This window comes from Mesoplodon densirostris, chromosome 7, assembly GCF_025265405.1.
Source record: "Mesoplodon densirostris isolate mMesDen1 chromosome 7, mMesDen1 primary haplotype, whole genome shotgun sequence".
In the NCBI taxonomy this organism is placed as follows: Eukaryota; Metazoa; Chordata; class Mammalia; order Artiodactyla; family Ziphiidae; genus Mesoplodon; species Mesoplodon densirostris.
In genome coordinates this window covers 78818553-78833147 of record NC_082667.1, presented here as the reverse complement: position 1 = coordinate 78833147, position 14595 = coordinate 78818553, and the positions used below count along the sequence as shown (strand labels likewise).

At 53.3% G+C, this 14595-nt stretch overlaps 2 protein-coding genes across 2 annotated transcripts in view; both read left to right on the top strand.

Moving 5' to 3' along the window:
• Positions 1-14595, top strand: part of LOC132494286 (U3 small nucleolar RNA-associated protein 25 homolog) — a 720475-nt gene that overhangs the window by 530109 nt on the left and 175771 nt on the right. The window lies entirely within an intron of this gene.
• LOC132493222 (NUT family member 2G-like) lies at positions 5657-6345 on the top strand. The gene has a single exon (XM_060103545.1). The coding sequence runs from the start codon at positions 5686-5688 to the stop codon at positions 6343-6345; it is 660 nt and encodes a 219-aa protein (XP_059959528.1). The 5' UTR covers positions 5657-5685.

Sequence of the window (14595 nt, the reverse complement as noted above, 5' to 3'; positions counted from 1 at the left end):
GTATCACATATTTCTAATACATACAAATGCAATTGTCCATCGTCCCTGTAGAAACATAGAACCCCACCTCTCTATCAGATACACATATACTCACTTCCCAAAATACATAAGCCTAAGAGGCTCCTACTGAAAATTACAAATGCACAGCCTCAGCAAATACTCCTCCAAGTGGCCATGCCCCTTGAATACACACACAAACTCATTTAACACACAACTCTCCACAAGTCCCAAATAGAACCACAATTACCCAGTACACTACAAATAGGCAATAATGTCACCCTATACGCCCTTTGTTCCAAATACACATACAGTACCACACTACTGGCGTATACATAACCCCATATTCCCAACCTCTCACACAGAATGAACTCTGCCATCTTGCAGAATACACGATCATACAAACACAACATACCTACACATTCAACATCCACCAGCCCCATAAAATAGTCACAGACTTGCCCTCTACACATCCAAATATACATAGACAGCTCCTGAAAATGCACACCCACAAACACCCCATAACCATACAACATGCCCTGAATACACAAATGATCAGCCTACATTCCCCAGATATACAAAATTAACAGACTGGACACCCAAAGTAATATACACCACTACTTTTCCTGACATTGCCCTTATGCATATGCAGATAATCCTTCCAAATCCACCATTACACACACACAAATCCCCAAATTCATGGGTGAAAAAAACACATGTAAACATATTCCCCAAACACCAAATTACAAACACCTAACCACCAACTCCTTGAGTATGCCTGCGTCACATCTCAACACCCTCCAAATACAACACTCACTCTTACACACTCTCACAAAAACACAGGCATGACCTCCCTTCAAACACAAATATCCACAGACAAAACCAACCCACACATTTGACTACATATCAGATTCCCACCAAACAATTAAGTATGTACAGACCCCATCTATGCTTGCAAATCAATCATGATTTGACACCAGACTACAAATACATGTTTATTACCACATTCAGCAAAGTTGCTCGCATCACTGACAAAAGAATGCAGTTTGAACATAAGTGTTGACTGATGTTTTTATGATAAGAAGGAAGACACTAGTGAAACGATGAGTGTGTTCCTTCCATCTTCACTCATTTTCCAATCACCTGAGCTACACCTTCGGAACCAGATGAGGGTTTTCAACTCGCAAGAACTTCCCTCTAGCTTTTGTACTCTTCACAACGCGCAGACTAGAACGGCACCTGTTTAATAGCTCGCACACACTATTTAGCCCCCACTGTAGGCCCCGCAATCAATGAACCCTTCATGCAGCCGGCTCCCCAGTGGTGCCGATAATCCTGGGGTAAACATCTCAAGGGAATCGAGCTCTATGGGGGCGTGAATCCACATTGTGGGGAGTCTCCTTACATGGACAAGGGCACAAATATCCCACAGGGTGAACAACAGTGCAGAGCAGTGACACCTGAGGGGTGAAAAGTCCCCGTACCCCTTACCTCAGGATTCCTAGAATTGACTCTACAGGCCGCCATGACAGGCCCCTCCCCCGCCGGACACCCATTGGGGCCCCACCCTCCGCGCTCGCGCATGCGCTCCTGTCTTCCGGAGCAAACTGCCCCAGCAGACGCCGGGAGCTCTTGGAGGACGGCGGTTCGCGTGCCCGAGAGCCCCGCCCCAGTGGGCGTGCACAGGCGTGCGCGGGCGTGCAGCGGGGTGCGCGGGCCTAGGAGGTCTCTGCAGGAGAGGACAGAAATGGAGGGTCGGGCAAGCTGCGGAACTTCTCTGGCGACGCTCCTCGCTGGGAACCTTCGTGACGGTCTCTTCTTAAAACCAGCTCTTGGGAAATGTGCACTCGTGAGTTTTATATTGCACTCGTGAAACCCATGCACTTAGCTACAAAGAGTTCTGGAGAGCTCCGCTGTAAGCACAGTAGCCTCAAATTGGGGCAAGTACTTTCATGCCCTTTGGACTGCCGTTCCTTGGTTCTTGTTAATGCCTTTCAAAAAACAGTAGGTCCTTTTTCCTAGCACACCTCAAGTTTCCGTTAAAAAACAATGCTAGCAAAGAATTTCAGACCTGGGAAACACTCTTAAGATACTGTCTCCTGATTCCGTTCCCAGAGTTTTTCCAACGCATTTACTCTACTAGAATATTTTTTCTCAGTGTTCACAGGTGTTTCCTTTGTACGGTTTTGGGGTTTTTTTAAAAAATAATTTTGAGAAAGAGTTGACAATCTGGGCCAATTTCAACAGGTAGTATGGGAACAATTTTATTTTCCCTCCCTCCTTTTTTATAATATCTTGCAGAATTTCAGTTGACAATAAAATAAAACAACAACAACAACAACAACAAAAATAGTAGCGGGATCAACTTACTGACCTGACTTTGTAATACTTCCCAAACAAACTTCAATCATCAGATCCGCTTTCTGGTCAAGTGCAAGATTAGAGCATTTCTCACTCAACAGGATGCCTCTGAAGACCCCTCACATGTAACAGCACTAAGCGCCTCCAAGTGCAGACTTGAAAACTCCACAAGACACAAACATGGTATCTCTTCGTTTCTTTAATGTTTCGTGATTGAGTGGAAGATGAACTGTCATTGAGGCTTGTGATGCATGTCCAGAGCTGTTTTTTCTCAGTAGTCAATGCCTGCCCCCACCTTCTGTGCAGGAATAGTCAGAGATCATGATCCAAAGGACTTTTAGATATTCCCTTCTGTGACTGGTCTTCCCAAATTACATTTGGGCTAATTTGATTCTCTCTGTCTGTGGGGTGTAGGATTTTGAAGTATTACAAAAGTGACTGCAGAATTGGGACTGGCTAATTTTTGCACAGCGCAATTTTTGTATCAGTGGCCTTGAGAAGAGTCCTTCAAATACTGTATCAGAATTATGAGTGAGAATCTTGTAAATAATTGGTTGAATAACTGAACAAAGGGAGGAAGCAACAAGGAAGCCTGCCTTTCTCGAGTGCCTGGGTACAATATTTTGCCTCACCATTCCTCTAGTATGAAGTTATTGGTTGCACATCATTTAAGTTTTCCTTCATTATAAAAGCTCCAGGGCTTCCCTGGTGGCGCAGTGGTTGAGAGTCCGCCTGCCAATGCAGGGGACACGGGTTCGTGCCCCGGTCTGGGAAGATCCCCCATGCCGCGGAGCAGCTGGGACCGTGAGCCATGGCCGCTGAGCCTGCGCGCCCGGAGCCTGTGCTCCGCAACGGGACAGGCCACAACAGTGAGAGGCCCGCGTACCGCAAAAAAACAAACAAACAAACAAACCCCAAAATCTAGGTTGATGGATAAAGACGTGAAAGGAAGGGACTGTCATGTTCAACCTCGGTGCCGTGAATCAAAACAACAGTTTATAAACTGCCTAAAGAGGCACACGCCAATTGTGTTGCCACTGTGGGAGGTGGAAGGAACTTCCGGTCCTTGCCTACCTGCCAGAGCCCTCGTGGAATGTCCCCCCAGCGCACGCCACCCCGACCCACGTGCCCTCTGCCCCTCCCCCACCGCAGAACGGTTCAGCCCGCATTTTCCGGTTTACTTTCAAACGTGTCCCTCGTTGACTTGGATCCCGAGCGTTTGCTGAAGCAGGTCGCTCTCTGGCTCCTGGTCTTGACTTTTCTCCTTGAGGCTACCAGGCAGCAGTAGTCCGTGCCCAAGCCTGCAGGATGGCTTCAATAGGAGGTAAGCCTATAGGCTGGGGGTGTGTTCTCAGAGACCCTGCCATCCTCACATCCTTCAGGTTCACACGTTACACTTAACTGTGGGCACACAGTTGGACTGAAGTAGAGGGAGAACAGAGCACTGGACGCACAAGGACATTTCACCTGGGGAGACTGGGGAGGCTGAAGAAACCTGAGACTGCCCTGGGGAGGAGGGGTCGTTGCAGGTGGATCAAGAGGAATTGCCCTGGCTATGGAGAAAGGATGGCAGCAGACAGTCTGATTCTTTCTAGAAGGGAGACAAGCCACTTTGAAACGTGTGTGTAAGGATGTGTGTGATGTCCTGGTGGTGACACAGGGAGGGTCATGAGGAAAGCCTAGAGCTGTATTGTGTTCCTGAGGCACCTGAAGCTTGCCTCACCATATCTTTCAAAGGGATTTGAACAGGAGCATACTGTATCTCAGGGGGCCGTGGGGAGAGATGGTCTTGGTGAGAAAACTATTCAATGGGGCTGTGTGTGGCCACACCTGCAGTGAAGTGTCCTCTCCGAGAGCTAGGCAGGGGGTTACTCTAACTGCCGCAGCCCACACCTCGTCCACTCCTCCCAGCCCAGAGCTCACTTGTCAGTTCAGGTAACTGTTGCCTTGGATTCAACAGGGGATGGGCAACCGTTACGTGTAACTTCAGCCAAGAGAGGGCTCAGGTTCCTGAGTTGCTCTGAATTGTTCTTCCTTTTGTGGAATGGCAGTACTTCAGACCTACTTCATCTTGTCCAGTATCTCATGGTGGACCCTCAGGCTGCCTTGAGAGGAAGAGGTTGTTCCTATTTCATGTCACTCCTTCATGGACAGGGAACAGATGTGGAGTGGGGTTCCTTCGGGTGGAATGTCTATGAAGGCTGCTTCCTCTTTTAAAGGGGGAAGGAGTGTAGCCCAGGATCAGGAAGATGATCTTCTGTGTTACTATTAAACGTCCTATGACATCTGTTCTGGTGAGTTAGGTGCACCGTGCTGTGTACCTTGTTCTCCTGAACGGGGATGTGTTTCAGACAACTTGATCGCCATGGCATCTGGCTTATGCCTGCATCTCAGATTGTCTCTCCGTTATTGGGAGCTGGAAGGGGAAGGACCACAGGCAGTCTATACTCCCACGACCAATGTAACATGACAATTCCCTGGCCCTTGTTTAATCCACTGCAGCCATCACTGTCTGTGAAATGACAGAATCTAAGGGACACGCGCCTACTTCTCAGACCACCCCAAGCCCCTAGGAACAGAACTCCTGACTGATGACAGTGACTCTGGGCACTGGGGAAGGGGTGGCAGGACCTGGCCCATGTTACGTATCTGCTGTGGGTTGTTCGGAGATGCAGGTGCTTTCTGGGCCAGTGTCATGGGTTTGTATCAGGATTCCATTAGAGATATTTTCCAGCATTTTGTTTTGTTTTGTGAGGCTAGGAAAGAAAGAGGGGATTTATACTGAGCATCAGGAAAAGGAGGACTGAGGAGGAGGTGGGGCCCTAATATTTTACACAGTGCCTGTCCACAAAGGGCCTTTGGGGGCCTAGAACTTACCTTGCAGAAGGCCCCTACCTGCTAGTACGCCAGCTGAGGGGCATTTCTCACAGAGCGGATGTCCACACAGCTCCAGGTCTTGGGAGACAGCCTGTGAGGCTTAGGTGCCAGGGTGTGCCTTAGGGAGGCTCTCCAAGTGAGTGCTTGCTGAGGCAATTTCTTCTCGGCAGGCAGGGGTCAGGGAGCTTGGTGGATGGGCGTGGGGTCACCAGTGGAATAATTCTCAACTGGAGGTCAGGGCATGAAAATCACTTGAAGACATTTGCACGCTGCAGTTTCCCTTGTCCAAGAGTCTCTCATCTGTGGAGATTTACACTCTGATGCCGCAGAAAGCCTCAGTCCCACTTGCCCATTCTCCTCCTCCATTCACTCCTTTCCTTTGCCTCAACAGCATCTGCACTGCTGGCAACGGATGTCCCCATGAACCCCGGTGCCTCCTTGTCTACTTTCATGGCAGCGTCCTTTCCTCCACCCATTCCTGGCGCCCAGCACTGGCCCCCCTGGGAGCAGCACCTGCCACCTCTCATCGCCCCCGCATTCCCTCCTGGCAGCGGCCTGCTGCTGCCGGCGTTCCCCAGGACGCCTTTGGTGGCTACTGGTGGCCGTGGCCCCAGTGCCCCTGGGGCTTGCAACTTCACTGTCCGAGTCAGGTCACAAGGGAGGCCAGTGCAGGCCCCCCAGACTCCGACCTTTATCGTTCCTCAGGGCCCCCTCAACTGGAGCGCTCCAGGGGCCCTCAGCGGGAGTGCTGCATGTCCTGCACCCATATTCTTAGCCACCCCTGCGATGGAGACCATTGTGACTGCTCCAGCTGTTGGGGTTACTCAGGCTGGCAGGGGAGGCCGGACCCCAGGCTTTCCTCCTCAAGCTCCACCACCAGCTGCCCAGATGGCCCCTAACATTCGCCCGGTGAACTCTGGGCCATGGCCACACGGCACTTCCAGGGAGGGCAGCCTGGACACCAAGCAGCCCTACGCCTCCCAGGAGGACGGCTCTGACCGCCAGAGCGTGGGCAGTCACTTCCGACGGTGGCAGCGCCTCAAGCCACTGGCCCGGAGACACCTTCCCCAGAGTCCTGATGCGGAAGCTCTTTCCTGCTTTCTCATGTGAGTGAACGCTCAGGGGGTCATGAGCTTATCGGAGCTCTTAGATAAAGAGGAACTGGGGATGGACTCGCAGGTTAGGTTTCTAGGGATACTGGAAGCGAGGTGTGAGGGCGATGTCCACGCCATGAGAAGGCACATTGTCGGTCATACGGGCGAGCCTGCCAGTCCAGGACATCATGACTGAAATGTGCCTTATCTCAACGGACCCCACCCCCCTGTGAGTGTAGCCAGCTTGCTCTTCCATGATTCTCCTGGTAATATGGCCTGAAGACTTGCAGTCAGAGAGGGTCGTGGTGTAAGTTGAGGAGCCAAGGAGTGGATGCCACACTCTCCTGTGCTGACGTCTCCTTTCATACAGCACTTGAGTGTACGTGGCCGGGGGAGGTCACTTCGGAGAAGGGGGAGGAGCGCGGGGCCCAGGAGAGCGCTTCATGCACGCCTCGACTTTGTTGATGTGGAGAATTCCACTAGGAACAGGGTGATGGTAGAGCTCTCCTAAGGGCATGGGCTCTCTCCCACTAGAGTTGTGAGCCTGGCAGGCATTTCCATCCTAAACCTCCGGTCCCTCGTAAAAAGGGGACAATCACACTTCATTCAGAGGACTGTGCAGAAGACTCCTTGGGCTAATCTATGAAGTGTGAGCAGATTGCCTGGCACATGCCACGCCTCATTGATGATGGTGATTTTTATTATGAAAAGGCAGCCTTGAAGAGGAAAAGAGCTCCCCAAGGCACAGTGTCCCAGCTCTAGCCTGGGAGTGGATGGTCATCCTCGAGGGAGTGTGAGGTGGTGACAGCCGTAGCCGGGAAGGCTTGTCTCTGCTCTCCCGGACACCTGCCTCTCACTCTCCTGTTGCTCAGTCATGCTGTGTTGAGTGATGTGTGGTCCACATTGGTGGGTGGGGTCAGGCAGGTGGGGGCTGGGCTGGGCACAGAGACTGACCCCGAGTGCTTACAGCCCAGCGCTTCGATCCCTGGCCCGCCTGAAGCCCACCATGACACTGGAGGAGGGACTGTGCAGGGCCGTGCAGGAATGGCAGCACATTAGCAACTCTGACCGGATGATCTACTACGAGATGGCGCAAAAGTGAGTCGGCGTCCTGGGCCCAGGGGCTGCGTGGAGGGTGAGGCGAGTGGGTGAGGGCAGGGTCTGGCCGTGGGGGTGCTCATCAGAGAGGACAAAGGAGAAGGGCTGTCGCTCGGAACGGGGGGCCCGCAGCCCAGAGGCCCTACAGTCCTCCAGAAACCCCTCCCTCACCTTGAGAGTTTGGGTCTTCTGTCCTTCCTCCACCACGAGCTCTGCCCTCCCCCGAGTTTGACCTACCCTTGCCCTCACATGAAGGTCTCAGGACGGGGCAGGGTGAAGCTGTGAGTCCAGTAGGGGTCCAACTCCGGCCATATGGGCTGGGCCGGGGAAAGAGCTCCACCCACCAGCCTGCTGCTTCCTTAGTGGTGGCTGGCTGGCGGCCACTGACATAGATTTGGGACCCCCTCTCCTCACAAAAAGTGGCCTGAGTGGGTACCCTGGCATCCCTCAAGAGGCTGGGGAAGCCAGCTGTCATCAGCCCAAGGGTCTCTGGCCCTTCCAGTGTTTGCTCCACGGTAATCCCCTTGGTTTAAGAAACAAAACGAAACAAACAAGCACCTCTCAGAGGAAAGGAAGGCCTGTCCTCTAAGCTCAGCATCCACATCGTCCAGCCTCTCCTGAGCCCTGTCTCCAGGTCTACGTTCCAGAACTCTCAGTCCCAACCCAGGGTCCTGGATTTGGGCAAGGACCCCTGTGGGGAACACATGCCTGTTCCAGCCTCTGGCTGTCAGCCCTTCATGTGGCTCTGGATGGGGGGCATGAGGAGGGTGCCCCCTGGGTCAGCCACGTGTCCCGTTGACCTGGTTCAATGCAGCGACCTGGCTCTATGCTGTTGAATGCTCTCCAGTGCTGGTGAGGCAGGAAGGGTCCCAGATCTTGTATCAGTTCCAGGAGCAGCTCTCTGCTGTGGACAGCACCTCACAGGGCCTTGACAGCCCCAAGGCACATCCTCTCCCAATCCCTCATTCTTGGCTGCCTTCGTTGGGCTCCAGAACCCAGGCCATTTTCTCAGGGTGGCCTGTGCCTCCGTCACCCCCCAGGTTCATGGAATTTGAGGCCGAGGAGGAGATGCAGGTTCAGCAGCTGCAGTGGATGCAGTGCGCGCAGGGCCTGCCTCCTCCAGCCCCACCGAAGCTGGATCCTCGGGGGCCCCCAGCCCTGAAAGTGGGCCTTCAGCCAGCCACCCAGGTTCCCACTGGAGTTGAACGCACAGGTTAACAGGGGCCCAGGGTTGGCCACTGTTCCCATGTGGATCATCTTCCTTCAAGACAGGGGCATTGGTCTTTCAAGCAAAACAGCCACCGAGGCGGGGGGTGGGCGGGTGGGGTCTCAAATGCCCTTTGTCACTACGGGGTATTGACTTGGTCAATTTTGTAACTTCTCTCACGCCTCCCTGTCAAAGGCCTGCACACAAAGTCTGCCTAAGAAGTGGGCTTGATGGGGACACCCCTGGAAAATTGGAGGTTCCCCACTTCCTTACATGTGACTCTCTTAGATGCCCCCTTACCTCCCCCCTCCAACTGTGCATGAAGCCTCAGGTGGCCCTGAACCCCCACACCCACATCAATGTCCCCCAACAATGCCCTCACCAGCGTGCGCTCGCTCGGTGGTCAGGAGTTGGACCGGGAGCCCCTCACCTTCCTTCCCTTCCTCCTGCTCTGCCTCAGCCTGTGCTCCCAGGATGTCCGGCCCCAGGGCCCAGCCCTCCCACCCGAAGCCACACAGGTCCCAGCGACCCCCGGAGCCCAAGGCACCCGAGGAGATTCCACCTGAGGCTGTGAGGGAGTATGTGGACATCATGGAGGCGCTGGTGGGGCCCGTCCACTCAGCCACAGGCGACTCAGATGCAGAATGGGGAGAGGACGGAAATGAGCTGCAGCAGGAAGAGGACGGCACCTACTCGGACCCGGATCTCTTAAGCTACATTGACAAGCTGTGTTCCCAGGAGGACTTTGTCACCAAAGTAGGCTAGGCCTGGAGACTGGGGTCTGCAAGATGCCAGGGCATGGAACTCTCAGCACCCAAGATCTGGGTTCTGCTCAGGCCGTTGGGACTTAAGCTCAGCTCCTTGTTCCTGAGCCTGGTGTTAGGGGAGGTTTACGCAGATGTTTGTGTGTATATGTTTGTGTCTATCTGTGTGTATGCCTTTGTGTCTGTGTTTGTGCCTCTGTATATGTGCTCTTTTGTGTGTGACTGTGTATGTGCATGTTTGCGTGTCTGTGTGTGTGTGTGTGTGTGTGTGTGCGCGCGCGCTGACCATCCCCGCCTTGTGCAGGAGAGTGGGGTGGGTCTCTGCTTTTCACTTTCCCTCCTGGCCTTCTTGTCTCACAGGCCACTCCTGGCCAAGGATGCTCACAGCCTCTTCTTTCTGTTCTAGGTGGAGGCAGTCATTCACCCTGGATTCCTGGCAGATTTGCTTTCCCCAGACCCACAGCTGGATCTCTTGGCCCTAGAGAAGGAGCTGGAGCAGGAGGAAGGGCTCACCCCCGAAGAAGTGAGTCAGGGGAGGGAGAGGGACACTCAGGGAGCCAGGGGACCCCACGGGAGGGGGACCCCAGGTGATCCAGGGGACAGGGGAACCCAGATGACCCAGGGGAGCCAGAGGAGGGAGGGATCCCCGGTAGAACAGGGGACACAAAGGACACCCAGAAGACCAGGGCACGGAGGGACCCCAGTGAACAGGGGAGAGGTAGGGCCCCAGAACAGGAGGGCCACATAGCGCTGTCCATCCCTCCCCTGCCTGGGACGCCTGGCATGGGGAAGGGCCCGTTCTGGGGTGGGTGCAGTGCAGGGTGAAAGGAAGGAAAGGATAGGGAGCCGGGAGGGGAGGGAAGGTCACAAAGCTGGGAATCAGTTGCAGGAGGATGGCAGGCTGCCAGTGTCTGTATTTGGATTCGAGTCCTGGGGTCGCCCGTCCCCTCCTCCCCCCCAGGGACATTGTCCCACTGCCCAGTGCTCCTCCTCTCACACGTGTGTGTGGAGCCGTCACTGTCCTCCTCCCTCCTACCAGCTGGTGCAGAAACGACTCCTGGCCTTGAAAGAGGACGACGGTGTGCGGGCAGCCCCGAGTCACAGTGCACCCGGAATGGCCTCAAGTCCTTCTGAGTCCGACGCCGGCCAAGGTGCCCAGAGGCACGACCAAGACCCCCATCTAGGGGTCAGTGATGAAGCCTGCCCACCAGAGATTGATTCTGAGGCTCTTCGTAGGCTCATCCAAACAGACACTGCCCTGTGCAGGCCCAAAGTCTTTGTTCCCTCTGGAGGACGTCAGGAGTTCTCTATATTCCGGCCCGTACGGCTCTCCCCTCCCCAGGGTCAAAGGCGCACTGGCCCTCTACTGAGATCCAGGGATGCGTCTGTTCTCAGAAAGGCCTCTCCTCTTCGGGAGGCCCGAGTGCCCAGGGACGGGTCCAGTGAGAACGAGGAGGTGCTCCAAAGCGTCTTCATCATAGACTCTCAGCATATACTGGTACCTTTCGGGATGTCCCTCAGTCCTGCGCATGTCTCAACCCTGGCTTCCTCTGGAGGTTGGGGGGCCCAAGAGTGCTCCCCAGTCCCCCTCCTCTCAGAGAAGAGGCCTCAGCCCAGCTCCACCAGCCGCTCCCAAGTCCAGGAAGCGGGCTCTGTGTGGACGCCCAGCCGCTGCTGAGAAGCTGCCCATCCCCGGGGCTGGCCTCGGCGTCTCTGGGAGGCCAGCCTTGGCTCTGGGGCTGGCTCGCCCCTCACAGCTGAGAAAGAGAAAGCGTGACGCGTTTGACACAAAGAAGCGTGGGAAGAGGAGGAAGAAGCACTGCAGCCAGTAGGGAACAGCTGGGCTGGCCCTCCAGGGCGAGGCCCCAGGGCAGCCCCCTGGGGAGCCTAGGGGCTCCTCCTCCTCCCAGTGCTGATCCTGGATGATGCGGGGGGGGGGGGGGGGGAAGGGAGGGGGGCAGGACCACCAGGGTGGGGAGGGGGAGAGGAATTGTGGGGGGTTAGGGAGGTGGGGGAGGTGGGTGTGGCCAGGTGTGGGTGGGAGCAGGACCTTTGGAGTGATGTATGTAAATTGTGAACAAAGATCGTTTTCGTGGGAAATGCTCTCAGGCCACTGTCATCTTGTTGGTGTTGAGCTGCTCCACAGAGAGCGATCCTGAGAGGAAGGAAGGATGAGGGAGGTCACAGGAGCTCTGGGTCTACAGGTGGCCACACCTTTCCTCCACATAGACAAGGACTCCCCAGGCTGCCCCTGGGAACGCACAGCTCTCACTTTCCCCAGGGACCCCTCATCAGCCCCTTCTCTAACGCCTGCTTGGCTAGGGCCCTTCTGGGGCATCTGTACCGTCTTCTGCATCCCTGAACCTTCTGGGGAGGCAGAGCTGCTCTTGTGCCTTTCAGCCCTCTGGACACTCACCAGTTTCTAGGATGGAGCCTGGAGACGGCCCTTGTCATTATGGAGCTTCTCTCTGCTTTCCTCATGTGGCCAGACGACGGCACTGGGATGACCCTCCGCTCATCCAGGGTTTCCTGTGTGGGTGGCCTGACCAGAGACGAAAAGTCTTGGCCATGGAGACAGGACTGTCTGCCTCATCGTAGCGGGAGCATCCTCTAGTTCCACTGGGATTATTGCAATGTGGAGAGTGGTGGAGGCAGCTACCTCTTAATCCCAATGAGGATGCAACAAGGGGAATGGGTGTGGGGAAATTCATGGGGCACCCGTTAAAGGTGTGTATAAGGGAAAGGACAGTTGGGCCCCTTTGTGGAACTTGTGGGATTTCTGTGCAGCAGCATCTCGTTCAACTGAGGGAGGAGGACCCATCTGGCTGTGGCTGTGGGGACTGGCGTTCGGGGCCTACGGGTCCGCAAAGACACCCCAGAACTACTGTCCCTTCCCTTTGCACCCATGGCTGGACATGTGTGTGTACTGGTATCAACACTGGTTTGTATCCCCATAGAAAACAGATCCTCCTAACAAACTATGACCACGTTTCACAAGAACAGCTTGCTCACAGGGGCGGCAGGGGGTGGGAGAGGTGTCTGTGGCCCCAGATCTGAGTGGGAGCTGGGATCCATGCTGAGGAGTGTGGAGGCCTCAGTCACCGTCCTGTGGGTGCCGGCAGAGGCTTCGAATCATCCGAGCAGGGGAACTGACCCCCTCATTAGAGTGAGACGAGCAAACAATGAGGGGCAGGGGGTAGACCCCTGCTGTCTCCCGGAAGTGCCTCCCCTCCCAGTCCGCTTAGCCTCCGTCACAGCCTGTGCTGGCCCACCTCTGAAGCCCCTTCCTCCTAAAGCACTGAGATGCTCTGATCTTTTATGGACCTGCCCTGGGCCTCACCACCCCCTTCCCTGCTGGCCAAAGGCTCTTCTCCTGCTTCTGACTTCTGATTCCTTCCCCAGGACCCAGGCAGGTGTTAGGACAACAGAGATTCCCTGAACATGACCCCTACACCACCAGCATGCAAAACTGGGGCCGCAGGCTTCCACAGGTGGCATGACTCTCTGCTGGACCCTGCAAAGAGCTTGGAGAAGAAAGGGGCTCATGTCTCTCCACCTCCACAGAATCTGTAGGTCAGCCTCACAGGTCCCCCTCTGCCCAGGTGGGCAGCACATATGTGCTCCCAGCCCTCCTTGACCCTTTGTGAAAGAAAGTTTTTGCAGCTTAGTAGTCTGATATTAGTCAAGGTGTCTCAGGGCTTGTTCCTTTGGAAGCCCTACAGGAGAATCTGTTTCCTTTCCCTTTCTGTCTTCTAGAGGCTGCCTGCATTCCTTGGAATTAGTCCCTTCTTCCATCTTCAAAGTGCATCACTTTAATCTCTGCTTCCCTCATCACATGGTCTCTCCAACTCTGACTCTCCCTGTGTCCCTCCTATACAGCTCTTTGTGTTTATATATAGCCCACCCAGAAAATTTAGGATAATCTCTTCATCTCAAGATTTTTTACTTAGTCACAGCTGCAAAGTCCATTTTTCCATACAAGGTGACGTTCACATATTGTCATAGGAGGGGTTAAACACGGACGTTTTGGGGGAACCAGAATTTACCCTACTAGAAGAAATCCACAAGAATACCTACCATCAGAATCCACATGAGTAATAGACTATGACCAAGTGGAATTTATTCCAGGGATGCAAGCCTTGTTCAATGGTAAAAAATCATCAATGTAATCTACCATATTGAGTCTAAAGAAGAAACACATACTGTCACACCAATTAATACAGAACAGGCATTTAACGAGATTCAACACCCCTTCATATTAAAAATGCTCAGAAAACTAGGAATAGAAGGTCACTACCTCAACCTAATAAAGAACATCTACAAAAAACCTACTTCTAACATCACACGAAATGGTGAAAGAATGAATGCTTTTCCCTGAGTTCAAAAACAAGGTTAGAATGTCCACTCTTATCTTAGTTTTCAACTTAGTACTTTAGATTCTAGTTAGTGTAGTATAGGAAGAAAAGGAAAAAAGAGGCATACATATTAGAAAAGAAGAAATATAACTGTCATTCTTTACAGATGACATAATTGTCTACATAGAAAATTCCAAGGAATGTATAAGTAGACTCATAATAAATTATAATAACTTGCTTTAGCAGGATCTCAGAATATAAAATCAATACATACACATTAATACACAACATTGATCATATTTCCATATACTAGTAACAAACTGAACGATTGAAAACCAAAATTTAAAACATATTAAATAGGTTCCAGTTCAAGATGGCAACATAGGAAGATCCTGAACCCACCTCCTCCCACAAACACACCAAATCTACAGCTACATATGGAAAAATTTCCTCTGAAGAAAACTAAAAGATGGTGGAGCAACCCCTTCACATCAGGAAAACCAGAGGGAAACCACATCAAAACAGGTAGGAAAGGCTGAGACACAATTTTGCCATAAACCCCATGGTGTGGAGACACACAATTAGGAAGGAACTCAAAACCTGGAGCTCCTTCCTGAGAGGTGAAGGGTATGGACCCCACATTGGGCACTCCAAATTTTAAGGCTGGCACCTGAGAGATAGACCCTCAAAACATCTGACTTTGAAGGCCAACAAGGCACATCCCATGAGACCCACAGGGCTGTGGTGAACTGAGGAACAGCTCTTAAAGGGCCTGTGCACAGACTCACCTGTCCCAGGGCCAAGTGTAGAAGCAGCCCTTTGAAAAGCACTCTGACTTTTTG